The 27853-nt window shown below is 42.0% G+C and overlaps 1 protein-coding gene across 6 annotated transcripts in view; it reads left to right on the top strand.

Annotated features, from left to right (window-relative positions):
* The window catches only part of SEMA5A (semaphorin 5A), a 476576-nt gene that overhangs the window by 393103 nt on the left and 55620 nt on the right, over positions 1–27853 (top strand). For all 6 annotated transcript variants that reach the window (XM_089908674.1, XM_022581376.3, XM_089908670.1 and 3 more), the window contains 3 exons: positions 7277–7458; positions 12988–13131; positions 23635–23782. In XM_089908674.1, the coding sequence (XP_089764800.1) occupies positions 7277–7458; positions 12988–13131; positions 23635–23782 (474 nt within the window). The remainder of the gene's footprint in view (positions 1–7276; positions 7459–12987; positions 13132–23634; positions 23783–27853) is intronic.

Raw genomic sequence — 27853 nt, 5'->3', positions numbered from 1 at the left:
GTGTTGTTCCCCAAATGTTGGCAGGAGATCTAGGCCTTTCGCTGCAGAGGCGGGTGTATCACCACATCCAGGCTCTGAGCAAAGCCTTGCAATGGGGTTAGCTGCTACTCCTTTGGGTTATTGAGCTTTGGATCTCTGAATTTAGAAGCAAACTTTTCTGCGGTGTCTTGTGAAATTGGTTAAAACATGCCACTGTCTGTGTGAAGTTCCTTCTTAATGTCTGCAACACACTTTAAAAGCACAAGGTGTTCACCTTAAATGCTTTGCAGCTAAAGAAAACACAAAGTGCACTATCTGAAATGTACCTCTAAAGTTCAGACACACACTTTAGGAGAATCAGCGCATCTTCTTGTAGATGTTTGACCTTACAGTTTTAATGGTAAAAAAAAAAGATGGAAGATAATAGCAGTTCTTCTCAAGCAGTAAAGCCATTGGTCCAGGACTCAAGGCTGTTTTAGTGGATATCTGGGACATGCTTAGTTACATAAGGGGAAATACACACTCATCCACTTAGTTTATAACGAGTACGTCTTGTATGTTTCTGCGGTCAGAAAATGAAAGACCTGGTATTTAAGAAGCGACAGGAGGGTTATCACTAAAGTGGCTTCTTTCTGCTGAGAGGACAGCTTCTGTTATAAACTCAGGGAAGGTCAGAGGGCGATGTGGACCTGTGCTGGTTTCACAGCTGCCCCTCCACTATCTCTTTTTGAAAAATGTAGTTGAGACGTGATCTCTGATTCGCTGTCCCTAAACCATACATAACAAGGTCTTTTTTTCTTCTGGTTTGAGGTGATTTCATTATACAAAACCATCTCTGTCATTTCATCCAGTGTAATTTGTCACTTATCAAGATATACTACTGATAAGAATATGCAAAGCATTTGACAACAGACAATAAATTATATCACTTTGAGCAAACCACAGGAAAGAAAAACATATTTTTTCTGACTTATATAGGCTACCAGATAGAAAATGGGAAATCCCATATTACCCAAATATTGTTTTAATTATACATCCCTTTCAAAAAATCTCTTAGAAAGAAATGAGTTAGATGAAATGATTAGCATTAATATAGAGCAGACTTAGAGAAGTATTTTTAAAAGCTATTAAAATAGTAATTTGCTTCTATATTATTCTTTTTTTTTGACTGAAATGGAAGAAAGGCTTGACTTTATGGGCCAGAGTAAAGACAGAGAACTATTTTCCACTTAAAGATCCTTATTTAAAAATGTTTATGGATTTCTTTTGTCCAGGAGACAGGGCAATAGTTGACTGACATATTGGTTAACATTCTCTTTTCTTATATTATTGTAATTAAAAACATTGTTCTCAGTTTAAGAGATTTGAAGTACTCAAGCAAGATCTAAATTTACATACCTAGAGTGATTCAAATAATATATCCGCCCTGCATAACTTGCAGTATTGCTTAACAAGGATAGCACAATCTTAAAAATCTACCTGGGCTTTATTTATGCGTGAATGTCATCCACACCCTGTGTGGACATATGGTTATTAGCATACCATATCATACAATGAGTCTCTATTCCAAAATACGTCGTGCAGTGACTAGAAAAATACACAGACCAAATAAGCACCTAAATGTGTTAAAATAACAGATTCTTCCCTGGCTACTGTGTAATTATCATCTTTGGAGTGAAAGGAGAATTTAGCAGTGATTAAGCCCAGAGCCCTTTATTTAGATGCCAGCACCATAGACCAGAGACTAAAGGGTTTACACAAGATTCTGAAACTACACTGAGAAAGAAATCGACTTAAATCCAGTACTTCTGACATTATTCCTAGTCTACAAGATGATGTAATTCCCAGCTGTCAACGTCTCCCAAAGCAGTGGCTGATCAGTGGACTCAGTGATTGGTGACCCATTAGTCATCGGCATATTATGTTCATATAGCCTGAGAGGTATCACTGAAATCAACTGTAAAAGAAGGAAAAGGGAATTGAGGTTAATTGGGTGTTTTGATCGTGTGCTCGGTGCCATGTTAGGCAACTTTCAGCGGAGTATCTCATTTAATGTTCATGATGTTATTGCTTCCATTTTGTCTCATAGATGGAAGAAGTGGGATTCAGAGGCAATAAAGATTACCTCTATTCACCCATCTTGCAGAGGCCACACAGAGTTCCATCTTAGTTCTCTTCAAAGGTGCTATCTTCCCTTCATGTACTTCATTTATACAGATAGACTTAAGGACAATATTAAGTTGATGTCATAACATGAGACAAGCCTCTCCAAAGAGTGCATCCAATATCCTGTTTTGTTACAGTCTCTGACCAAAGGTACATGAGCCTTTAAAAGTAAATAAAGGAAAACACTTTAACTTCTGAAAAAATATCCAAATAGAAAATATAAGACTTCAATTTAGTCATAAGAACATGGCGGTTGGAGAACAGTAAGAACCTAAAGATATGCTCCAGGGACCTCTATGCTCATCAAATGCATCTACATCCTTCATCAGTTGGGAATTAATGAATTGAACATGAATAAATCAAAAGTGGGATTAAGGATTATGCTTGTTAACAAAAGTTGGATCTAGCCAGCTCTTGGAAGTCCATTATTTCCTAGGTGAAGGGAACTTTGCTGTTACACAACTGGTGGTAAAAGTGCATGAAGCTGATTTCCATAAGAGTCTCATCAAAGAAAGTTCTAAGAATCACGTTACCCAATGAAATGGCTGAGATCACAGGCTCTGGATTAAGCTTGTTTAGACTGATTCTTGGGTCTTTTACAGCCAGAGTGACTTTGAGCTAATTGAGTGACACCTGGGCTTCAGTTTTCCTATCTATAAAGTGAGATGTATGCTCTAGGGATGCTGTGAAGATGCAGTGAGATAATACCTGTCAGTCAGTGCAGTGCCTCACCTCACTGATAAGCTTAGCTTCTACAAAGGCCACCTCAGCTGGCACTCAACTCATGGCCCCGCAGGCCCCTTTCTACAAGTCACTGACTTATTCTTTTAGTTTGCCAGTTTCTACATATTTTTCCATCATAAAATGTCGTCTTCCAACATTCCGAATGATTGCTGCTTCCATCTTTATTCATTCATCACCATCATATTGTATTTCCCCCTGACTTCACAAATCTTTGAGTTTTGTATATTCATGATCTCTTGTAGTTATAGAGATCCTAACAATCTCTGTGCTGTTTCCTTTGCATTTTAGACAAAGAAACGGAAGCCAAGGGGAATTTAAGAGAATTAACCCATCTTTGCAGGTCCCCAAATCACCTGCCCCTACAAAAGTTTCTAATCAGTATTGGGGGGATTCATAGACATTCAAAAATCACAAGGACTTCCCTGACCTACATGACCCCTCTCACCATCACAGACAAGGAGGCAAATGGAAGGAACCGGAAGTCTCAGAGAGCCTCTGGTGATGGTGATGCTGGTCTGTGCTAGTCAGTCCACATCCCCTCCCCACCCCTGCCCCAAGGACCTGAGCTTCCCCGCTTCCAGACTGTTCTCTCTGTCCTCCCAGGCTTTCTTGTTGTCTTGGGTCTGGCCAGTGTGCACCACGGGCAGGAGAATGAGGCTGGGGTCCTCCTTCCTGCCCTCCTTCAGCTCAGCCTGCAGCTTTGGCCAGGGCTTCATGCCGCATCACAGCCCCTGTCAGGCAGCCCCTTCCCAGGCTCTATTCTTCCCTCAGGCCCCCATAACCTGTCCTTCCGTCTCCCCAGCAGGCCGGCGCGATGAGCACGGTCGTAGCTCCCCGTGTTTCTGCTCCCTGCAGCTTCCGCATCCCTTGATGGTTCCCTTAATCCCACCCACACCTCTGCCCAGGTTGCCCTCATCACGTTCATTCCACAATCCTGCCAGGACCATCATAAATGCACGTGCTTAAGACTTGGATCTTCACCTCTGAAACCTCACTGGTACCATGAAGCCGTGATATTTTATACTCTGTAACTCGTGGGCTCCCTTTGCCTGAACCTCCAGCAAACATTCTAGAGGCTTCTGGCTCCTTCTGGGCTGGGTTGGAGTGTAGTCTACAGCACAGCAGGCCTTCAGAGAAGGAGGACGTTTTTGATGTCAAATTTTAGAGTCAACATGATGTGATAAACTACATGGATGGTGATATTCTCTTTTGATTGGTTTTTCGTGTTGCTTTAAAAATTCACTTTTAAGCTCCTTAGGTTTTTGCACGATTTTCCATGAGCTGTGACATATATGTGTGTGTGTGTGTGTGTTTGGGGTGTAACAGGCACAACTATGTACCCCTACATCACACGCAGAGCAGCACCTTGGAAGCACAGTCCAGTCCTGGGCTCTGATAATCCCCCCTTTCCACAGTTTATCTGTTCACCCATAACCCGCTCAGTAAGGAGTCCCTCATATCCTGTACAAAGCCAGCCAATGGCCCAAGCCTACCAGGAAATTGAATAAAAGTTGTGAAATGTTTTCAATGTGAAACTGTGTCAAGCAGTAGTAGAAGCCCCCCTTCTCCTTTTTATCCCACTTTAAGAATTCTTGTCCCCAATTTCCCCTTCCAGCCATCACCTACATGCCAGAAGCAGATGGGGAAGACTAGGGAACTGGCTTCCTTGTGGCCCAGATCTGGGTCTTGTCTGAGGTACAGCATCATTTGGATGCCTTGAGGGAGGCAGATAGAACCATATTTGCATTTGTGAAATCGAAATGGAACTCAGCATCATTTCTGTGTGATCCGTGCAACGCTTTTACCTCTGGTCGGCCCTTAACTAGAGAGTAGTCCCTGTGCCAACCACTTGACAAGTACTCAGGTGCCGTTTTCCTTAGCCTCCGAGCACAGCCCAAGGGTAGAAACTCTCATCACCCCTCTTTACTAGGGACGGATGGTCCCCCGCCCCCGCCCCCTGCCCCCTCCCCCCTCCCCGCCTCCCCCACCCCCATAGCATAGGTAGCTGGTGCGTCAGCCCCCATGCCCAGCCCCGCACGGCGCCCTGAGGGCAGAGCAGCAGAGGGGAGCTCCCCAGACTCAGAGCACATTCACAAAGTAATAGTAATGATCACGATCAGTCAAAATAATATGGACCTATACTGTGTAGATATTATACAAATATGCTGTGTGATCACTGTTATTACTGATGCTGGCTCCATGAGCAAGGGCTTCATGCTTCTTACCGTGAGAACAGTCATAGCCACATTTACATAGCGGGCAGGTGTTTGGACTTGTGAGCATGGTCAACCCCAGTGCGAGCATCTGCTGATCCCTTTTCTACCTGCACGAGAGCCCTTTCGGCCAGAGGCAGCAAGAGGGCTGTTAAAGGATGGAGGAGGAATCCTGAAACTCGCAAGTGGCAGGGCCTTTGCTGCTTTAACAACAAATTCAGGGAGAAATTCGTGGTGTGAACCCCCTTGTCACGCAGGGGTCTGTTCTCCAAGAAAACACTGAGGTCACCATATGGTAGGAGCTGTATTCTTATCCTGGTGGGACGGGGGAGGTTACAGGACCTTAGAAATGGGGATATTTTCCTCTTAGGAAAAATCTGCCTTTGTATATCACCTCACTCTGGGTGGGATCCGGTGAATCACTCTGAATCCAGAGGATCATGCAGTTTCATCCTTTCCCTTTTGTCCCTGCTTCTTATAGAAATAGCCAGGCATGGTTAGTGGGAGTGTAAAGTCTTGGAGTATCGATAAGAAACAAGAGGGGTAGAGTCATAACTGTGGCAGCTGGAGATGGGCAACCAGCCAGGTCCGAGGACATGAACATGCTAAACGTTTACTCTTTCCTGTTGTATTTGGATACAGAGCAGAGGTAAAGCTCACTTGGAAATGTGGTGTGAGCTTTGTTCTGAAACTGTGTCGTGCAGGTACAGTTTGCCCCAGAGAAATGAACTGTCTCATCTGTGGAGTCCTCTCCTGTGTGAATGATGAGTCTTTAATCCCCCAGAATCATCCAGGGTGGGACCATTTGGGCGAGAAGGTGGGGCAGCAGGGAGTAACGTGAAAGCACGTAACTTACTTGTGATCCCTTCTCTTCGTTTGTCATATTTTCTAAGAAATGCATAAGGCCCCATGTTAAATTTAGGAGGTTTGGACTTTAGGCCTTCTTCTGTCCCTTTTCAGAGGGGAGATTCCTTTTTGGGGTCTGGGTGATCTGAAGGCTGGGTCCCAAGACTCTCAAATCTGGAGGACACTCTAGCTCCTGAGAAAATTCCCTGGTCAGATTTACGGTGACATCGTGCGGTCTTCCACCTGCACTGGAGCTGGTCACCATGGGCCGGGGTGCCCGCCAGAGAGGCCCCTGCCTTCCACCCTCCCTGGAGGCCCTCAGAACGTACACATCACAGAGCATCCGGGCCCTCTGTTCAGACCCTGCCGTGGCTCCTAGCTCAGCTCTCCGTTTTGCTTCCTCTGGACCACCTGCTCGCGTCCCAGCGACATTAGAGCCTGCTTGCCCTCAATACCACACAGCAGCAGCATTCCCCTCTGTCATCACTCAGGCTGCTCCCCTCGGCGGCCCCGGATGACTCCGTCACCTGGTGCCTCTCTCATGCTTCAGCGCACAGTGCAGCCTCGTCACCTGGTGCCTCTCTCGTGCTTCAGGGCGCAGCGCAGCCTCCTAACCGTCCTTCCGGATCCTGCGAGTTTGCCGAGAGCCCCTTCTCCGCCCACAGCCCCTGCTCAGAGCTCCATCACTGGATTTACTTGTAGTAATGAAGAGCGGTCCAGCTCCTCCTGGCCAGCTTACAAACTCTTGGAGGGTGGGTATAGGACGTGTTTGACGGGGATGCGCCTAACAACTAGTAGGCTCCGGTTGCTTAAGACACACTCTTTTAAGACGTTATCAATTAAATGTTGTCAGTTTGAGGCGACTTTTGAGGCCAGGTCTTACATAATGCCGGCTGACCAATCTTGCATTATTTTAAGGTACATAAAAATGCAACAGAGTAGTACAGATGTGATTCTTCACTCCAATCCTTCTTGTTCCTTGGGTTTCTCACATGAGTGAACAAGCCTAGTATCGCTTGATTGACAAGTCGTTACATCTCCCCCTCCTCCTTGACGGAGGCAGATAGAACCATATCCTTCCTATCCCTCTTTTCTTCTGCCCCCTCCTCCCCTCTGCCTCTTTTTTCCCCTCCCTCTCCTCCATCACTCTCTCCACCGATGACCTCTGCTGCTTTACTTCAAAATACATCCCTGTTCCTCTCTTTTTAATCGTAATATGAAATATTCCAGATGAGTTCTGATGGTCTTGTGGGAGACCTTTCATTTTTTCCCTATTATGTTTGCAGCCTTGACCCTTTCTGACATCCACGTTTGTATCTGCTTCCTAGATGAGGAATCTCACCGTGGATGGGCACTTCGGCGCGTGGTCAGCGTGGGCGCCATGCACGCACACCGACGGCAGCACCGTGGGATCCTGCCTCTGCCGGACCCGCTCCTGCGACAGCCCGGCCCCCCAGTGCGGCGGCTGGCAGTGCGAGGGCCCCCGCATGGAGATCGCTAACTGTTCCAGGTGTGTCCCTCGCAACACTCGGGCTTAAACTCACGTGTGAGCTCAGCCTGCAGAGGAATTTAGGAAATCACTTCTAATACGTGCCTTCCCTCTTCAAGAGAAATGTCAGAAAAAGACAGGGACACTTACCGCTTAAAAATGATGTGATCTATGAGAGTAGATTTAAAATTACAAATTAGGTTTGTAATATACATATATACATATTCATATATATAATATACATATGTATGTGTAACTGAATCATTGTACTGTGCACCTGAAACTAACACGATATTGTAAATCAACTGTACTTCAATTTAAAAAATTGCAAATTAGATTCTAAGCCTGTTTATATGTTGAGATAAATCTAAACCTATTCATGTGTTCGTTGTTAGATGAGGGAAAGTATTTTGAGAGTGCACGATGTTAGAAGAAGGAAAAGCATAAAATTTCTGAATGTTTAATTAGACCCTGCTCATCAAGTTTTTAAATGGGAAGGTGGCTATCAAATCACTATGGCATTTAAATTCCCTCACACATTTAAATAGTGATGTAACAGAAATTATACCTTTGCAACTTTTGAAGCTTTTGACGAAAAAAAAATTCGATGCCAACTTACAAGTAGTTGAGAGGTATCTAGTTTATCACCATTCTTTTAAGGGGCAGGTGAGAAACTTGCTATGAAGACCACCGCGCCCGGAAACCACACTGTCCAAGTACAAACATTGTGAGTGACAGCTGTCCCATCACAGCTACATCACGGGAACTTTAGTTGCTACCCTAGATCCGTCCTTTACAGATTCAGGAATATCACTCTAGGGGCCGCTTCTGAAACTACCGAAACTGTCCTACACTGGTGCTCACACTGCAGGGGAGCCCGCTTCTAACAGTGCGTATTGCTTTCCAAATGTGCATGAGAGCATCACTTATTGGTATATGGGCTGTTAGGGATAAATTTTGGTTCATGAATTAAGGGGTGTGTCCAAGAATACATGAGCTGATACACCGTGCATGCATCTCTGTCCTTGCGTGGATTGGGGGGTAGCGTCTGCCCTGATAACGGAGTAGGATACCTTTCCCTGCTCTGAGTAGAAAGCTGGCTAGAGCAGCTGTCTGCTGTCAGCAGCATCACATCTGCTTCATGTGACTCTCTCATGAGTGTACATTTCACCATGCCTGAGGGATAGGAAGCTGGGACTCCATCATTTACAAAAACAGGCCATGTCACAGTTTCGTGTGTGTCACCAGATTCTATCTGAGATTTGCCTTCTTTCTTATGAACCACCTCAGGGCAGGGTCTGGAGAGACGGCCCAATCCGCTCACTTGCTTCTAACCATTGGAAGCCACTGATGCTGTCAAAAGAAAGAGACAATGGATCAAGTGGATTTGGCCGGTTGGCAGCAAATGCTTTTTGTTCTAGCAGCAGGGGACTCCTAGTCTACATATTCCTTTGAAGCTGTCTGCCCAAAGTATGGTAATCTAACATCAGAGATTGTTTTTAATGCCCTTTATCAGTTGATAACCTGTCTATGTTGGCCTCAATTTTGTTGGAAGCAAAAAACTGGAAACCACCTAACTTACAAACCCATATTTTTTGGCCCAGTCAGCAACGTCAAGTGCTTCCTCAATTTGTGCAAAGTACATCCAAAAGTCTTTACAGAGACTGCTCTAATGATGCTAAATTAAACCTGTTCTTCTTTATTTATCATTATAGTTGTTTAATCCAATATACTCAGAAACTGTTGGGAAATTCAAAATATTGCTAGTTCAATACATTTTGCAAATATAATATCTTTGATTAAACGCTTTTATTGTTTCACATCATTTAAATTTGTTTTCTCACTATCTTGGAGCCGCAGATTAAAGGCATTCAATTTATGGAAATGAACCCACAATATAAGGTAATTAGCTAAGCCAGACTTTATTATCAAACCAGGGTCAAGTCAGACTTCCTATCAATCAGGAAAATCTGGTTTAATTTTATGATTAAAATGAACACAGGAATGTGTATGTCACTTCTGAATTCTAATTCCTGGGGCGGGAGGGAGGAGCAGAGAGAGAGAGAGAATTGTAACTAGCTAAGCAGAAAGGTAGAACGTCAAGGAAGCCTTGAAGCCTTGACAGGACTTTGTCATCTAAATACAATAAGTCTGCAACTTTCAACGTTTGTTACCTATACCTTCTGTTTTTAAAATTTTTTTATTGAAATATAGTTGATTTACAATGTTGCGTTAGTTTCAGGTGTACAGCAAAGTGATTCAGTTCTACATACATATAGGCGGGACCTTAGTTCCCCGGCCAGGGATGAAACCCGCAGCCCCTGCATTGGAAGCGCAGAGTCTTGACCAGTGGACCGCCAGGGAAGTCCTTACCTATACCTTCTTAGGGGACTTTTCTCTAGGAGCAAAACCTGTGTCCATCCTGGGTTGGTCCGGAGAACCAGTGACAGCGAGATCGTCTGTGTGCGGGAATGAAACTGCAGAGGGCTCTGAGCATCTGCAGCTGGGGTGGGGGAGGGGAGCAGGAAGCTGGGCAGAGCTGGGCTGCAGGCCGCACAAAGACCTCAGCTGGTCGCACAGGAAGCTCCAGAGCTGGCAGCTCTTTGATGCTGTTAGATCCTCTCACCTGAGAGTCGTAACCACCAACACCCTCAGCATCTGGAGAAAGGCACACCACAGCGTCCACTACTGCGCACTATCTCCCAGTAGCTGGGAGATAGAAGCCAAGTCCTTAATCACACAGCTCTGCTCCGAACGTCCCAGCTCAGCTAACATCTGCTGCTGGGTAACCCGGAGAATGGTTCAAACAGCGTGATCCGTGGAGTAGGTTTCCTGTCTCCTTTGTATATTGTTTTGTTGTTGTTTGTTTGATTTTTCTTTTACAACTATACTCAATTTGGTCCTCCCTTCCCTGCATCACCTATAGCACTGTGACCACAGCAATATTTCATATTTTAAAACAAGCACCAGGACACCTAAAACTAACACAACATTGGAAGTAGATTACACTTCAATAAAAAAGATAAAAAAATTTAAAAAGCAAGCACCAGGAAAGCTTCTTGGATCAGTCTCCGAACTCTTCCGCCTCACTTCATGTAGGATATTTTTATTAAGTGTTATCTTCTCTCCAGGAGCCTATTTAGAATGCAGAGACCTCTGGGCGAGTTGTCTGTGACATCACTAACACTGAAAAGCACGTTGGGTGACCACACCATACGGGAACCCAGGGCGTGAGGGCTCTGCCTGCCCAAGAGGAGAAGGTCCGTCAGATAAGGAAAGGCAAGCCACAAGGGCGGATTTTGCCCTCTGCTCACCTTTTCCATAGGCCAGCTCAGATCACTGCACAAAGTTGAAAGGAGCCCATCAGGGCTACAGAGATTACATTATTTGTGTTATTACAGAAAACTACAACATATCAACCTTGCATTATGCACTGCATTATTTCTATAAAGCTAAGTTGGTTTCCACGATGCCTGGCAGAAACTTTATAAAAGCCATAGAACTGTTACTGTTGGAAGATTATAGTCAATGAGTAATATTCTTTTTTTATATTGTTTCATGGAAAACAAGGACTATCACAGGCCTTACTGTGACTTGTTTATCGATACCTCCTCGGCTCTGGTTCTAGCTGTGGAATGTCATTCACTAAGCAGAGCCGTGATACAATTAGTGGTTATTTCAAGACTAAAATTCAAATAAACGAACCTGCTTTAGTGATGTTTTAAATGCATAAGTGGATTGTTTTGGACTGACTTCATCACAAAAATGATCCATCTGCTGATATATGCTTACTTCTTCGGTTGCCTGCTACTACATCTGCCGCTAAGCAGCGTTTCTAAGTTGTGCAAACCCAGCTCCATAGAATAGTCACACTCATGGACAGTATATTCATTTATTCCCTCAGGTATTATACTCCTATTATTTACAAACACTTCCATTTACCTACCTCCCTGTATACAGCAGGTTCCATAGATTGTAAGTAGACTATATCATCAGATGTCACGTTTGTTAAAAGGTTTAGGAAATTAAGAATTTCCAAACAATTTTGGAAGCAGTGTTTCCTGCATTATCTAACCATTTTTTCATATATAAAGAAACTTTGAAAGTAAAAATGTCATTTTATTCATGTTGAAATTGCTACTTTTGCATGTAATTCAATGAATTACTTGGATACTTTTTAAAATTGTGTAGGTAATGACGTATAAGATACTAATTACTTTTAGAAGCAAATTGGGAAGTCTGTCTTATTTTGTGTTATTTTGGTTAAATTATCACAAAGCAGCTTTGTTATTGTATTGCGCATCAAGGTATCATTTATATTTTATTGAGATTATTTTTAAGTTTCAGAAGATAAAGTAGGGAAATATGAAATACACTAAGTATTTTCTCAGAGGAACTTTCATTTGAAATTGTGTTAGAAGTTACATATGTAATTTGTTGTTTGTACCTTGAGCTGTGGACCGCCATGCTTTTAAAGGAACATATAAAGTAAAATAAGAATTCATGTGAGTTGATTTTTTTCAGTGGAACTATAAATCCGATAGATGAGGGTAACAGCTATTTAGAAACACATATGCAATTAGAGAAATAAAAAAAATTCTACATGCAATAAACCATCTGTGTGGGAGTTTGGACTCTGGATTTAACGGATATTTTAATACTTAAAAATATTTTTTATTTATTCCTATAGCTTGTTTTTAAATAGCAGAGACAAACTGCTAAGGGATATATTTAAATTATAAATATTCTACATGCAGCCATGTTAAGGAAAAAATACAATATCAAACAAAAATTTTCTCTAGCTGCTAGTAGCAGTTTATTTTGTAAGCCACTTTTATAAAAGTGGTTCATTTTCTTTTATTTTACATTTTTAATATATCTACCTTATTTTATATGTATAACAACACAAATAAAGATATATGCAATTTGCACTTCCTATTTATATACTACGTCTTTGTCAAATTGCAGGAAAATAGCCAAGAATCTGAATTTAAAATACCCATTCTTCATTTTTAATAAAGCTTGTTTTAAAACTTGGCACATTACGGTGCTCTTTATCAATGTGAATGCCATCGAGAAAGTTACTGATTTTCACTGATGTTAACAGATTTTTAAAATAAACATTTAGATGAGTATTTTGTTCAAATGTGCAGTTTTCATAGATGATAACTGACATGGTACAAGTCAACTAAATTCATAAACTCTCAGGTTTCAGGGATTCATCTCTAACTGCTTTTCAGTGAAATAACATTATTTTTCATTAGTTTAATGTTTTCATAACTAAACTTTCTTAATTGTTCCTAATATTGCTAAAACTTGACTCTCAGATTTTCTATTTTGATTCTAAAATCAGATACGTGGGGAAGAAAACCTCACAGTGATTGAGGTTCCTGTGATAGGACCTTTATTCCCATGGCTCTTTGCGGGCTTTTCCTTCACAGCCCACAGTCAGTGGTCCGTGTCGGGAACGTGTGAATTTGGGGGCGGGTGCAGACAGAGGTTGGGCTCCGAGCCAGTTGGACCCAATGACCCCGTGGCTTCCTCCCCCAGGAGTGGAGGCTGGACCCCCTGGACCTTGTGGTCTCCCTGCAGCACCACCTGCGGGATCGGCTTCCAGGTGCGCCAGAGGTCCTGCAGCAACCCTACTCCGCGACACGGGGGCCGGGTGTGTGTGGGACAGAACCGCGAGGAAAGGTATGTACCCTCTCTGCTCCCGGCATCGCCATCCTCACGCTTACTGTCATCCCAGTGTGGTCGGTTCCCCTGCAGCTTCAGTTTTGGATCCGGCTCAGCTTATCTGTGGCATCCCTTTCTGTTGAGCTGAATGACCCTCCTCTTTTTCTGGCATTCTTTAATTTTGACCAAAGCTTGGGGTTGACAGCATCATTGGGCCGCCGTGGAGCCTGCACAGTTCATTCAGCTGAGCAGTTTCCAAGGGACTGGAGATGCAAGGACAGTGGGCATCTCTGTGCTGGGCTCCCCAGAGACTAAGCCTATGGGTCTGCTGGAGAATGATTGTTCTTGTTAGAATTCAACTAGAATTGAATTCAAGTCTCAAACCTCCAATCCTGAATAGGGCCTGAGCTGGTCCTGGGTCCAGATGGTATTGCTCGGATGAGGTAAGTTTTCCATCACAACTAAATGAAGCACTGGCATGTAGGTGAGAACATAGTCAGTATTTTGGTTATATTTACAACTATGCACTTGTCTATTAACAGGTACCCTCAGTGAAGCTGCAGGACAACCCAGAAGGGGGGATCCTTTTCCACGTGTATTTTAAGCTTTCCACACTTCATAGGGACATTTGAGTTCAGTCTCGCATTTAACAGTTTGTTGCTTTCTATAGACTCAGACATTTGGTTTTGGCCTCATAAAATCTACAGTTGTCATAATTGACTCTTTCTTGCATATTTAAAGTACATTCTCGTTTATGGGAGAAAATCCAAGTAGGTGAATTTCACATCACTTTCAGGATTCTTACTCCCCATATCACATAAACTTATCCTATTGATCCATGAGAAACAAGCTGGCTTTCAGTACTTTTTAATTAAAATGTAGTAAGGCTTATAGCCAGTGAAATGGGTTCAGTGGGAGCCTCAGAAAAATAGTGTATGCAGTTATTTGCTATGTGATTAATATTTATATAGACAAAACCACAGGCTTAGTGTATAGATAATTCTTTACTAAATACTTATCACAACCTGAAATTAACTGGAATCATTTTTTTTTCTTTCTTCACTGTGTTCCTAAATCACCAATTAAGACTTTGTTCTTTTGACTCAGAGAGAAAAATGAAGGATAACTTTTACAAAGCAGGGTTGGTCGCTTTTGTAGTAGTCCCCAGTGACAGACTTGCATAAGCTTGTCATTTCCAATCTGACACCAGTTGATAAGTGAGAACGTCGATTATGGGGAAGTTGTCTCCCTGCTATTTCCCAGGGTTATAAGATTTAAATTGGTTGGAAGTTGTAAAATGCTATACGTTGTCACGTAATAGAGCCCATTCAGGCAAAGTCTCCTTCATCTGTGCGAAGCCACTCCTAAAATCACGGCACCTCCACAACCTCACACCTGTTATCACCTTTCCCAGGCTGAGCACGCAGGAAGGAAGAAGCTGGTTAATTCTGTGGTTAACATAGGTGAATGTTCTGTATCCATTTACAAGTGTTCATAAAGCTTCATTTTCAGAAAGAGATCAGGATGGCTAATGTGTTTGGGGAACTTACACTTAAAATATTCTTATTTTACAGAAGAAACACTCATTTGGGCTAGATGAATATTTGCTTAAGAAGGGAACATTGGGACTTAAGTAAGAGATGCCTGGATGATAAGAACAAGGCCTGTGGCCCGGGGAAGTCTCCCTTTGGAACTGCCTTTCTAGGGAGCATTCAAGAAAATAATGAAAACTAGAAAAGACAAACACACGATATCAGTTTCTTGGTCTTCACAAACAAATGGTTCTTAGGTTTCTTTGCCATGTTATGCAGGAAGTCTCTGTACCTAAGTAATATAAAGAAATACCATTCTGATTCTGAAAAAAGGGAAATTTGAGAACTAAACTCGAGATTAAAGGAGAGCCTTGTCTCCCTGAGAAGGTACAAAAGACGACGGACTAGACATACACAATCATTAATAAAATCACATTGTGTTTATTTGAACACCATCAACCATAAAGAACTCCTGAGTGGCCACAAATGAATAAATTGGCTCTCCTGGCAAAGTCCCGAAGTTAATGTTAGGACTACAGTCAGTGACTTTTGATTTGGGATAAAATCTCCAATATATGAAAAATTCAATGAGAGCTTTATTGCAACAGAGATCTCAGAAATAGCTACATCGTTTTTTCTACATAATGGATAAAGAAAATATGTAACTTATATTCTAGCTGTACTTTAAAAGGCATGGGCATTTTGTTTTTCTGTTCTGAAACTTCCTGGAAAATGATTTTCTTGAGTAGCAGAAACTGAATAGAAGCACTGACTCCTAAAAAGGCTACCAGCAAGGATGAAGCAATGGATCTCTGTGTATAAATATTATCAAAATGCAAATGTCATTGTCTGTATTTGTTTTCTCCTGCTGTGTGACACAAACTTAATGGCTTAAAGCAACACACATTTATTAACTCAAGTCTCAGTGGACCAAGAGTTCCTACATGACTCATCTGGGCTCTCTGCTTAGCCAGAGCTGAGGTCTCATCTGAGGCTCAGCTGGGGAAGGATTTACTTCCAAGATCATGTGGTTGTTATCAGCATTCAGTGCCTTGTGGGCTGTCAGTCTGGGATCTCGGCGTCTCACTAGTTGTCAGCCTGAGACGGTCCTCAGTTTTTTGCCAAGTGAGCCTTCCCAATATGGTCATTTTCTTCCTCAAATCCAGCAAGGAAGAGAATCTCCTTGCAAAATGGACATCACTCTCCTATGTAATGTCATCACAAAGGCGACAAACCTCCACCATTCCATATTCTATTGGCTAGAAGAAAGTTACAGACCCAGTCCTCAATCAAGAGGGGTACATTACACGGGATATGAACATCAGAAGGGCAGGGATCATTGGGATCACCATATAGTTTATCTGCCAGCATCGATTATGTGTCCCTGACGTGTACAAAATGCATTTCTCCCCTCCCAAGTTTCCACAAAATTTTATACCATTCAATAATTTCCCCAAAGTCCAGAACCTTATTTAAGTCAGACCCATATGTGAATGAGCCTTCCTGGGTGTAGTTCATCTCAGTCTGTCCATCTTTAAAATGAGAGACACGTTATCTGCCACCAACACACCCAGTGAACCCATGGTGGGACAGGCAAAGGGTTACAGCTACAGATAGTCCTGTTGAAAAGGGGGGGAAATGGAAAGTACAAAGACATTTCCATTGAAATTCTGAAATCTATTCAGACAAGTGTATGGAGTTGCTTGATTAAGTTTCAAGGCTTGGCCATGATTCTCCACAATTCTTAGCTCTGTGTTCTGGGCTCTCACTTCTGTTTCCTGAATCATCCTTCCTTTCTCATGAAAGGTAGCATGTGCTTCCAGCTGGGCAGTTTAATCAGCCTGATTCCTGCCAGGACAAGTCTGGGTTTCCAACAGCCTCATTTCATCTGTACTTTCTCCATACATTTCAGTCTAAGCTGGCGATTTTTTGCTGAAATAAACTCTATAAGTCTTCTGTGAATTTCCTTGGGGTTTACTCCGCTGAAGAGATCTACACCCATAGATCTTTTTGAGATAGCCCTTCTCTACCTGGGGTTCCTGCTGAGATGGCTGAGGGACAACACCCTCCAGCTTGCTTGCGACTGAAAGGATCTGCGACTCTTGCTCTTGACCTTTTGAAAGGACTCCTTGTATGACTGAACACTACTCTGATCTTTTGATGTTTCTGAGGTTTTAACAAAAGGTTGTACAGTCACACCCTCAGCTTTTTACTCTATGTCCACCTTTCCTGACAGTGCTCAGAAGCTGCTTCTTCGTTTTAGCATCTTTTGCCATCAGGAGAGGCCAAGAATTTCCAAAACCATCCAGACCTGTTTCTTTCCATTTAATATTGCTTCCCTCAATTATTTTTCCTTCCACATTTTACTATAAGCAGCAAGAAGAAACCAGGTGGCACCTTCAACACTTTGCTTGGAAATTTCCTTAGCTATATAACCCAAGTCACTCTTACATATTCTGCTTTCCATATAACTGCGGTAACAAATTTGGAAGCTCTCTTCGTTGTATGACAAGGGTCTCCCTTCTTCTAGCTTCTAATAATATGATCCTATCTTCTTTTAGTTTCTTTATTGAGGTAAAGATATATATATATATACATATATATATAAAACATAAAATTCACCATTTTTAACTGTTCAGTTCAGTGGCATAATTACATTTACAGTATTGTGCAACCATAACACTATTTCCAAAACTTTTGCATCACCCCAAACAGGAACTCTGAAACCAAAAAGCAATAACTCCCTATTATTTCCTCCTTCCAACCCCTGATAACCTTTAATCTATAAATTTACCTATTTAGGAGATTTCATATAAGTAGAATCATACAATATTTTTATGTCTGGCTTATTTCACTTAGCATATTGTTTTCAAAGTTCATTCATGTTGTAGCATGTATAAGAACTTCATTGCTTTTTAAGGCTGAATAATATTCTCCTGCATGGCTACATCATATTGTGTTTACCCATTTACCTCTCAGTTGGCATTTGGGTTATTTCTACCTCTTGGCTACTGTGAATGATGCTGCCATGAACACTGGCATGCAAGTATCTGTTCAAGTCCTTGTTTCAGTTCTTTTGTGTATATATGTAGGAGTGTGTGTGTATATATATGTATAGAATTGCTAGGTCATATATTAATTCCATGTTTAGCTTTTAGAGCAACTGCAAAATTGTTTTCTACATTGGCTTCATCACTTACATCCCTACCAGCTATGTACAAGTGTTCCAATTTCTCTACATCCTTGCCAACACCTGTTATTTTTCATTTTTTGATTATAGCCATTCTAGCAAGTATAGTGTCTCATTGTTGTTTTGATTTACATTTCCCTAAGATGAATGATGTTGAGCATCTTCTCATGTGCTTATTGGCCATCTGTATACCTTTTTTTAAAATGTCTAGGCCTTTGCCCAGTTTCTAATTGGGTTTGCTTTGTTGTTGTTGAGCTTTACTTCTTTATTTTATCTCCTTCTAAACCTTCACTGGCAGCATCCTCAAAGTCTACATGTATACCGACAGTCTGTTCAAGGTGATTTGGGTTTTCTCTACCGTGCTTTTCAAAATTCTGCTTGCTTCTACTCATTCTCTAGTCCTGAAGCCTCTTTCATATTTTTAGATATTTCTTACAGTAGCACTACATGCCTAGGTGCCAAGATCTGTCTTAGTTGTCATTCATAATAATATTACTTTACACTTAGCTGCCTAAAACACCACATGCTTTATTGGCTCACAGTTTCTGTGGTTTCATAGTCTGGACAGAGCTTACCTGGGTCCTTTGCTTCAGGATCTCACAAGGGTGCACCAAGGTGTAGACTGTGGCCATGGTCACATCTGAGGCTCAGTAGGAGAGGGGAGGAGACTGCTTCCTAAATCCCATGGTTGTCAGCCACATTCAGTTCCTTCCATGTCATTGGACTGAAGCTGTTATCCAGAAGCTGCCCACAATTCCTTGCCACTTGCTTTTCGCATCCGACTGCTTACTACTTCAGAGCCAGCAAGGGAGAGAATTTCTTGAAAGAAGGACATTACACTGTTATGTAACATATTCATGGGAGTGACAGCCTGTCATCTTTGCCATATTCTATTGGTTAGAAGCAAGTCCCAGGTCCCACCCACCCTGAGCGGGAGGGGTTTACACAGGATGTGAATTCCAGGAAGCAAGGCTCATGAAAACCATGCTAGAGTCTTTCCGCTGCATTACCAAAGTTAAGAGACCCAGGAACCAAGGGGGTTTATTATATGATTTTTCTTCGTCTTCATGGGCAAGTTTACTTAATCCTGTGATGAACCAAAGTGATGCTCTTTGCAAGACATTATCATCACTCTATCCTGCTGGTTCCCTTAGCTTTCCCTTGGGGTAAAAAATAATATTATGGAGGACTCAATACATGTACAGTTTCTCTGGTGCCACAAAAGTTTCCATTATCCCAGTGTGGCCCAGCCAAGGAACAATCACTTAAAGAGAACTGAGAAGAAAATAGTTCTAACAGTGCTCTGATTGGTTCAGGCTAACAGAGGTTTCAGTGAGAAACCAACGTGGATTGAACCACATCAGAACACAATTTGTAGCATAAAGAAATAGGACAAGGAACATGATACGTTATTGAAAGTCTAGTCTATACAGGATTGTGAAAGACAATGCTCTTCACAGAGACTAGGTTTGTGGAAAAAGGGATAATTTATGGAGAAATATTGCTGGGCTATTAATTCATTTTTAAATGCAAAATGAGAATGAGTAGTCATGGGTAAAATTAAAATCTTAATTTTTAACGCATCATGAAATGTATCTGTGACTGTCAGTGCTTTAAGAAGCTAGAGGTCCAGGAGAGCAAATAAAATTTCAAAACTGTTTAGCTTATCATTTGGTAAAAGCCAGCTGTGTGTTAAGGACTAGAGAATGAGGAACCAGTGGCAGGTCTACTGTGTAGCTATTTTATCCATAAATTAATAAAAATCCTTGCGCACCCAGAGTCACCAGGGTAACTAAGTTTAGACTCCCATGTAGTTTGTGACACTAGAGGCCCAATCAGGAGTTTAACAAGAGGTACGTCTCTCAGTGGCACGTGTTTGTTGGGTGAAGGAGTTAGGGGGGCAGAGGGACAGTACTTCCTTGAAATTGCAGAGAACCCAGAGTTAGGAGCTTGTAAGGGCTTAGCCTCTGAGCAGACTCTCCCAGGTTGAATTCGTGAGTGAAATCCAGACATAAAGGGACAAACTGGCAATTTCTAGTTCCCTCTGACCTCCCTTGCAGAGGGCGACAGTCACATATCCTGGTGTGCCTTTTGTCATGGGACTACTATAGAAAGAGAAAGAGAAGGGGGGAAAGCACATTGTTGACCACCTAAAAATGAGGCCAAGTAAATCATTTATAACACTGGTTGAAATTTCTATGCTACACGCAGTTACCAAATTATCCAGCTGTGGACTTTCAGCTGTAATAATACACTGAGCGTGTTCAAGGGAGGGCCTGCTCTAGGCAGAGATGAGAAAGGATTTATGCATTATGATTTATTTTGCTCTGGGGAAGTGGGAGCTCAGTTGCTGTGCCTTTTATTAAAAGTCGAGGGTTTTATAAGTATTTTTGGTAAGATTTTCCTTTGCCCTCCCTACTCTTATTGTTGGTTTGTTTTTGTGTCTGCAAGCTGAAATTCATGTCAAGGAGTCAAGGACTCCTTTTTAAATATGGGCAAAATCACCTTGGAAACAGGAGGTGGCCTTCTATCCACAATGAGAGAAGCTACACATGGATATTTTGAATTAAATGCTGAAAGTTCTGATGTTCTGAGCTTTCTTGACTTACTTCTTCCAAACGCGTTCTTAAAACAAATGGCAGTTGCCTCACAGAACAATCCTTGCACCAACGTGTATGCTAATAATCACTAAGGAGTCAGGATGCTTTGCTTTACTTATGGTAACTCTACACATCTGTACAGGCTTCCTGAGGTCAGATGCTTTTCATCTGTTGTGTCCTCAGTGTTGTTTTGGCTCTTCTATCTAGAGGTCACACTCTCTTAATTAGAAGCCTCCTTCCCCTTCCTTCCCACATGTGAAACTGTGCAGAGTCCTGAGCTCCCAGACTCAGGGCCCCAGAGGACTATCTGTCTTAAACAATCAAGCACACAAGGAAGAGTGATAAGTATTCAGTTGCACTGGCTACTCTTTCATGTGGAGATTTAGAGACCTAACCATTTTCCTGATTGGTTCTTGACTCTCTGAAGGCTCCTTCCGCTGTGAGATATCAACCCTCTCTCCCTAGAAGTAAGCATGCCTCCTCCTTACATTTGAGAGGCTGACTTTGGACTCTGCTGTTTACTTATTTGCTTTTCTGTAGTCCACACGGCTGCCATCTTTTCCCATTCTACCAGACGCCGTGGATGTGATGTCCCGTCCCTTCCCTTGCCATCACCACCCTCTTTGTTCACCTTGGGCTATCTCTCCCTCAGGTGGCTGGCATCTATGCCCTCCTGGCCGGCATCTGCTCCAGAAACTCGTCCTGCATGTGACCCCTCACCCTGAGCCTTTGGAGGCTCAGACCCATCACTCAGGCATGGAGAGCTCCTCTCACCTCAGGGGCTCCAGCGCCAGCAGGATGAGGAGACACCAACTCCTGTTGTCCAGCCTTCACTCTAACTCTGACGGTGCTATTTTGTCTCTGGAGCTTGGTGGGATTTCCTTGCTTCCTTGCAAATAAAGTTCAAATTCTTCCACCCTATTCATGTAAAGATAGATCATTCCACTCCTTTTGCCTTTTTCTATTCACTTCTCCTCAATCACCTTTTTTTCTTTCGTGGTACGCGGGCCTCTCACTGTTGTGGCCTCTCCCATTGCGGAGCACAGGCTCTGGTCGCGCAGGCTTAGCGTCCATGGCTCACGGGCCCAGCCGCTCCGCGGAATGTGGGATCCTCCCGGACCGGGGCACGAACCCGTGTCCCCTGCATTGGCAGGCGGACTCTCAACCACTGTGCCACCAGGGAAGCCCCTCAATCCCCTTTTTACTTCACTCTTCCCACTCCTACCTTCTGTTCTTTTCCAGGATGCCCACTGATGCTCACTGTGCTTCATCCTGTTGACTCCCTTCAGCTTGGCCTGGCTTCTTGCTTTTCATGGCTGTACCTGTTATGGAATCCATCACATTCTTCCTTAAATGTCCCTGGTTTGATGGGAAGACGGTTGAATCGTATCAACATTTGCTGTCAGGAAACTACGTTCCCCGAATTACCTCTCTTACATTCTGGAAATCAGCTGTTTACCTCTATTTTTTTGCTCATTAAGATAGTGTTTTCTGACTATGGAGAATAGTATGGAGTGTCCTTAAAAAAATAAAAAAAGAATTGCTATATGATCCAGCAATCCCACTCTGGGGCATATATCCAGGAAAAAACCTCTAATTCAAAAAGATACATGCACCCCACTTCATAGCAGCACTATTTACAATAGCCAAGGCATGGAAGCAGCCTAAGTGTCCATGGACAGATGAATGGATAAAGAAGATATTGTATACATGTACAATGGAATACTACACAGCCATAAAAAACAATGAAATAATGCAATTTCTAGCAACATGGATGGGCCTAGAGATTATCATACTAAGTGAAGTAAGTCAGAAAGAAAGACAAATACCATATGATGTCACTTACATGCCGAATCTAAAATATGGTACAAATGAACTTATTTACAAAACAGAAAAAGACTCACAGACATAGAAAACAAACTTGGGTTACCAAAGGGGAAAGGGAGGAGAGAGAAATTAGGAGTTTGGGATTAACATATACACAGTACGACATATAAAATAGGTTAAAAAAAAAAAGGACCTACTGTATAGCACAGGGAACTATATTCAATATCTTGTAATAAACAATAATGGAAAAGAATATGAAAAATATATATATAATGTATATCATATATATATATAAGCTGAATCACTTTGCTATACATCTGAAATTAACACCACATTGTAAATTAAGTCTACTTCAATAAGGAAATAAAGATAGTGTGTTCTATCCTGCACATCCTGGACTTGGGTCTGTTTCCCTGTATGCATCTCAGGTTGGACACACCTGTGATAGGGAAGTACTCTTTGTGATTTTGAGCACTTAGCGAGACACAAATGCCAAATATGTCTCACTAAGTTTGGCTACATTCAGAATAACATCTTCTTCCCTATGAGCTGTAAACCTGCACCTTGCCAGGTTGTTTCCTTCTTATTTTTTGTTTGTTTCCCTCACTTCCCTTTATTTCACTTGTAGCATTAAAGACGAGGAGAAATTTGATCCTTCTAAGGCTAAGGAAGGCCATGTATATTTGGCTAAAAATTGGCAGTATGAATGTACATGTAGAAGTATAGTCAATCACTAAAAAATAGGATTAATTGTCAATAGTAATTCAACTCTTTTTGGGTAACAGGTGGTCATCTAAATTAAGGTAGCTGGACATCATTCTGAGAGTCTACAAATAAATTTAAAAATACAATAACTTAGCAGTATGTGACTTGAAGCTTCATGCTAAAATTAGACTAACTTTTCTTTGACTTATATTAGTAGGATTATGGGCCTTACTTGATTCGAGGATGAGAAATGAATTCCAAATACAATTTGCTGCCTTTATATTCATAACCTACTTTATCTTTCAGTGTTTATGTTTAGAAGATACATGCCCTACTTAGGTATTTTCTATGTGTTCTCATTTTTTGAGTGTCTGTTTGAAGGGTTTTTTGTTTGTTTCTCCTCTAATTGGCTGCACAGGAAGATCCATCCTGCATTGTGAGTCTAACATTTTTTCATTGTCTCCTCCGCATCCCATTGTCTGTGCACACACAGCATGGCCAGCGCCACATCCGCCTCCTTCCCTGGGTGACCACCCGGAACACGAAACGCCCCTCACGCGGAGCATGCCCATGGGTTCAACATTCCGTGCAGGGCCAGAGAGTGGAAAGCCTGTGGCCTCACGTTCCACTAAACCCTTGCTTTTTCCTCTTGGTTTCCTCATTACAGATACTGCAATGAGCATCTGCTGTGCCCCCCACACATGTTCTGGACAGGCTGGGGTCCCTGGGAACGGTGCACAGCACAGTGTGGAGGCGGCATTCAAGCTCGCCGCAGAACCTGCGAGAATGGTCCTGACTGTGCGGGCTGTAGTGTGGTGAGTAGCCCTCCTCATCCCCAGCCCACAGTCTAGAGCTGGGAGTCCAGAGTCAGCACACACTAGATGCTCTGCAAACACAAGGTGTTCTACAAACTCTGAATGCTCTGCAAACACAAGATCCTCAGCAGACACTAGATATACTGCAAACATTAAATGCTCCATAGACATGACACATCGAGGCACTAGATGCTGTGAATCACGTAAGTCTTTCTGGTTAATGAGAATGTCTGGAGGAGATACTGGAAATTCAGAGTATCCTGAAGGCTGATTGGAATAAATATTCTCATGTGGGATATACTGCCCCAGGAGTTTTCCAGTTCTCATTTCTGAGCTAGTACAGAAACTTCAGTATGCTTAACTCTGGGCACTATATTTGGTTTGGGAAATGGAATAAGGTCATCATACCGGGCCTGCGCTAAGTTATAAAATGCGGACAAACCTGAGACACTGAGGATTGAGAACCTTTATGGGGCCATTGTCAGAGCACATTTGGTGCCAATTCTGAGGGAATAAAAGACAAATGATGGTTTTGTTTTTCTTCTGCCTTAACGGGTCCTATTTCCCTTAACACTTTAGACTCTCAAATAAAATTCCACTTGTGCAAGGGCCTGTTGTTGCTCGTCCTGTGTCATCTGTCAGGATGATTGAGCACCAAAGACTGCTGGGCTTTCACTTTATTTGTCTGCCCCTGGTGCTGGCACTGCAGAGTGGCTTCAAAGACAGTGCAGGTGCTTTTGTGGAGAGGTTCAGCCTGAGAAGGTCTGGCTTGGCGCCCTTCCTCACTGGTTTTCCAGTTGGTCTTTGCAGCAATTTTGTAACCTTGGCTCATGAGGCTTAGGATGTTTCTGTGTTGCTGTAAAGTTTGTTTTTGTGAGATGCAAAGACCATTCACTCCAGATAGCCTTGGGAAATTTGGAGAGAAGAAGAGGATTATTAGACACTTTGCCAGATATTACACCCAACCCAAGGAGATTTCTGTTATTGGGATTTGCAATTAGATTTCTTCCCCTTTGCACTGGCAAAGTTTGCAGTAACTTTAATCGAATCTATCACTGATTATAGGTCACCCTGAACTAGCTTTCAACCAAGGAAAATCTTAGTATCCAGTTTAGGATGACGTATTTATTGATATTTCAGATGCTAAGATTTTAAATTATTTATGAAAATGTGGCAGGTAAATCTGTGAACAGTCACATGTTCTAGGAAATCAGTTCAAATGTGGTAGATTTACTCTTTGCTGAAATATATCAGTCCTGTTCCCGGTGGCTCGACATTTAACACTGGGATCCCCACTCCCATATCAATGTTTGTCTCCTCTGCGGGGAAACCACAGGGATGGATGACCTGAGTTGATCTTGCACTTTAGTCTCTAAAACTTTGCAATACGAAGAACTCAGAAAACATTTCAAGTCTTTCATTTTCTTATTGCAAACTGACTTCAATTATTACATTTAAAAACAGTTTAATGAAAGAAAAATTATATTAAGGAAAGAGTAGCCTATCTCCTATGTAGTCACTGGAGTATGTGTGTGTGTGTGTGTGTGTGTGTGTGTATGTGTGTGTGAGATACATATGATTATAAATGTAAAAACTGAATGTCTTTCCAAAATGTTCATGTATTTTGGCTTTATTTGTGTCTAAATTTACAGAATTATGGTTTATGAAAAAATATAACATCAGTTTTCAAATCCAGAGTAATATCATGAATGTTTCTAAGAAGGCTAATATAAGTTTTTAGGTATTTTAGTTTTGTTTTCTTTTTCTTCCCCACCATAGTTAATCTACTGGCCATGTAATTCCAGGAAGGTGTTATTATGGTACACTGGAGCAATCTATTCTTTTACGATAGAAGCGCAGCATTGATTTTTTTCCTGCATGGCTTTTTTTTTCTATTTATTCCAGTTTCTGTCTCTTCTAAGGCAGGAATGCCAAATGAGGGACATAAGCAGAATGAAGGAGGGGCTTTGTTTCCTTGCTTAGAAAATGTATCCTATCAGTTCAATTTGTAAGATTTTTTTAAAAAAACTAATAGTTATTTAGGTAAAGTAGTATGTTGATCATATTCTGGTTGCAGTTTAGAAATCTTTGGCCATGAAGTATGTTTGTTTTTGATGTTTTGTCTTCTACCAAGATAGTGGCACACAACAGTGTGAATCAACTGTACTCTAATATAAAAGAAAAATTAAACATTAAAAAACAGAATTAAGGGGTCTTCCCTGGTGGCTCAGTGGTGGAGAATCTGCCTGCCAATGCAGGGGACATGGGTTCGAGCCCTGGTCTGGGAAGATCCCACATGCTGCGGAGCAACTGGGCCCGTGAGCCACAACTACTGAGCCTGCTTGTCTGGAGCCTGTGCTCCACAACGAGAGGCCGCGATGGTGAGAGGCCCACACACCGCGATGAAGAGTGGCCCCCACTTGCCACAGCTAGAGAAAGCGCTCGCACAGAAACGAAGACCCAACACAGCTAAAAAAAAAAAAAATATGGGAGTCCATGTATTTTCTGCAGGGCTCTCCAACCAAAGAAGCTACTGTAATAGGGAAGAACAAATCTGATTCCATATTAGATCTGTTCCTTTAAAAAGAGAAAATAAAAACAGAATTAAGAAACAAATGTAAGGACATTTTAAATTGGAAAAAATGGTAGTGGCTGTAAGTATAATTTATGAACTTTGGATTCATGAAATTGATTATCTCCTTGCCGATATCTGGCTGGATGACAAGTCAGGTGATATTTCTGAGTCTCTGTCTCCCCCACTAAGAAGAGGGTGATCATTCATCCCTCCTAGAGCTGCTGTATCAGGTGCGGTGATGCCCCTGACGTTCAGCCACAAGGTCTCACCTTCCCTGTGAGTTCTCTTTCCTACTCTCATTTCTTTAATTGTTATTCCTGGGCTTCAGCTGCTTCTCTGAGTCCAAGCTTATTACAAATGACTGTATACTAATGGAATGTTATTTACACAGTAAAGGACAGCTCTGTGAAAAGTATAACAATTTGAATTTCCTGAGCACTACAGCAGCCAATAAAAAAAGAGTTGGTTTCAATTTCAGGTATGAACGGGATAAAAAGACTTGAGAAACTTTTCTTGCCCCACCATTTTTAAACTGAAGTTTCATGAAAAGATTTCCCATATTTCACCCGTGATATTCATACGTCCTTGTCTTTGATTAAACCTCCACGCCTTTATTTAAATCTCAATAAGAGATGGTCAGTTCAGACAGTTAAAGACCCTCATTGAGAGCCATTTGTTTTTTCTGTGAAACTCTGTTCTTAAAGTTCCAAATGTTGATATATCTTCACAATTCTGATTTCAGTTCTTTTGCTTACATATGTAGAAGTGGGCTTGCTGGGTCGTGTGGTAGTTTTATTTTTAATTGTTTGAGGAACCTCCACGATGTTTCCAGTAGTGGCTGCATCATTTTGCATTCCCATCCAAAGCATGCAAGGGTTCCAATTTCTCCACATCCAGAAGAATTGAAATCAGGATCTTGAAAAGCACTCTGCACTCCCATGTTCATTGCAGCACTATTCACAATAGCCGGGATGCGGAAACAACCTAAATGTCTACCTACAGATGAATGGATAAAGAAAATGCAGTAGAGACGTACAACGGAATACCACTCAGCCTTTAAAAAAGAAGGAAATTCTACCTTATGTGGCAACATCAACGAACCTCGAGGACATTAAGTGAAATTGGTGCTAGAAGTGAAATTAGCCGGTCACAGAAAGACAAATACCATGTGAGTCCACTTACAGGAGGTATCTGAAATAGTCAGATACATAGTATCAAAGAGCGCAAGTGTGGCTGCCAGAGACTGCATGGATAGGGAAATGGGGAAATCAAGTTTTATCTAAGCAAGATGAGCATGTTCTAGAGGTATCCTCTACAACATTGTGCCTTCTGTCAACAACACGGTACTGAACCCTGAAATATTTAAGAAGGTGGATCTCATGTTAAATGTTTGTCATGTTTACCATGACAAAATAAAAAAATAAAAAGTAAAGTTAAAGAAAAGTAAGTTCCAGATGTTGGAGGCTTGGGGGCCCATGGAGCCTTGGGTTGTTTGG

The sequence above is a fragment of the Delphinapterus leucas genome, chromosome 3 (assembly GCF_059928025.1).
Source record: "Delphinapterus leucas isolate spDelLeu-1000000601 "Yukka" chromosome 3, BTC_Dleu_Yukka2, whole genome shotgun sequence".
Classification (NCBI taxonomy): Eukaryota; Metazoa; Chordata; class Mammalia; order Artiodactyla; family Monodontidae; genus Delphinapterus; species Delphinapterus leucas.
The sequence above is the reverse complement of the archived record's forward strand: the minus strand, read 5'-3'. Positions and strand labels throughout refer to the sequence as shown.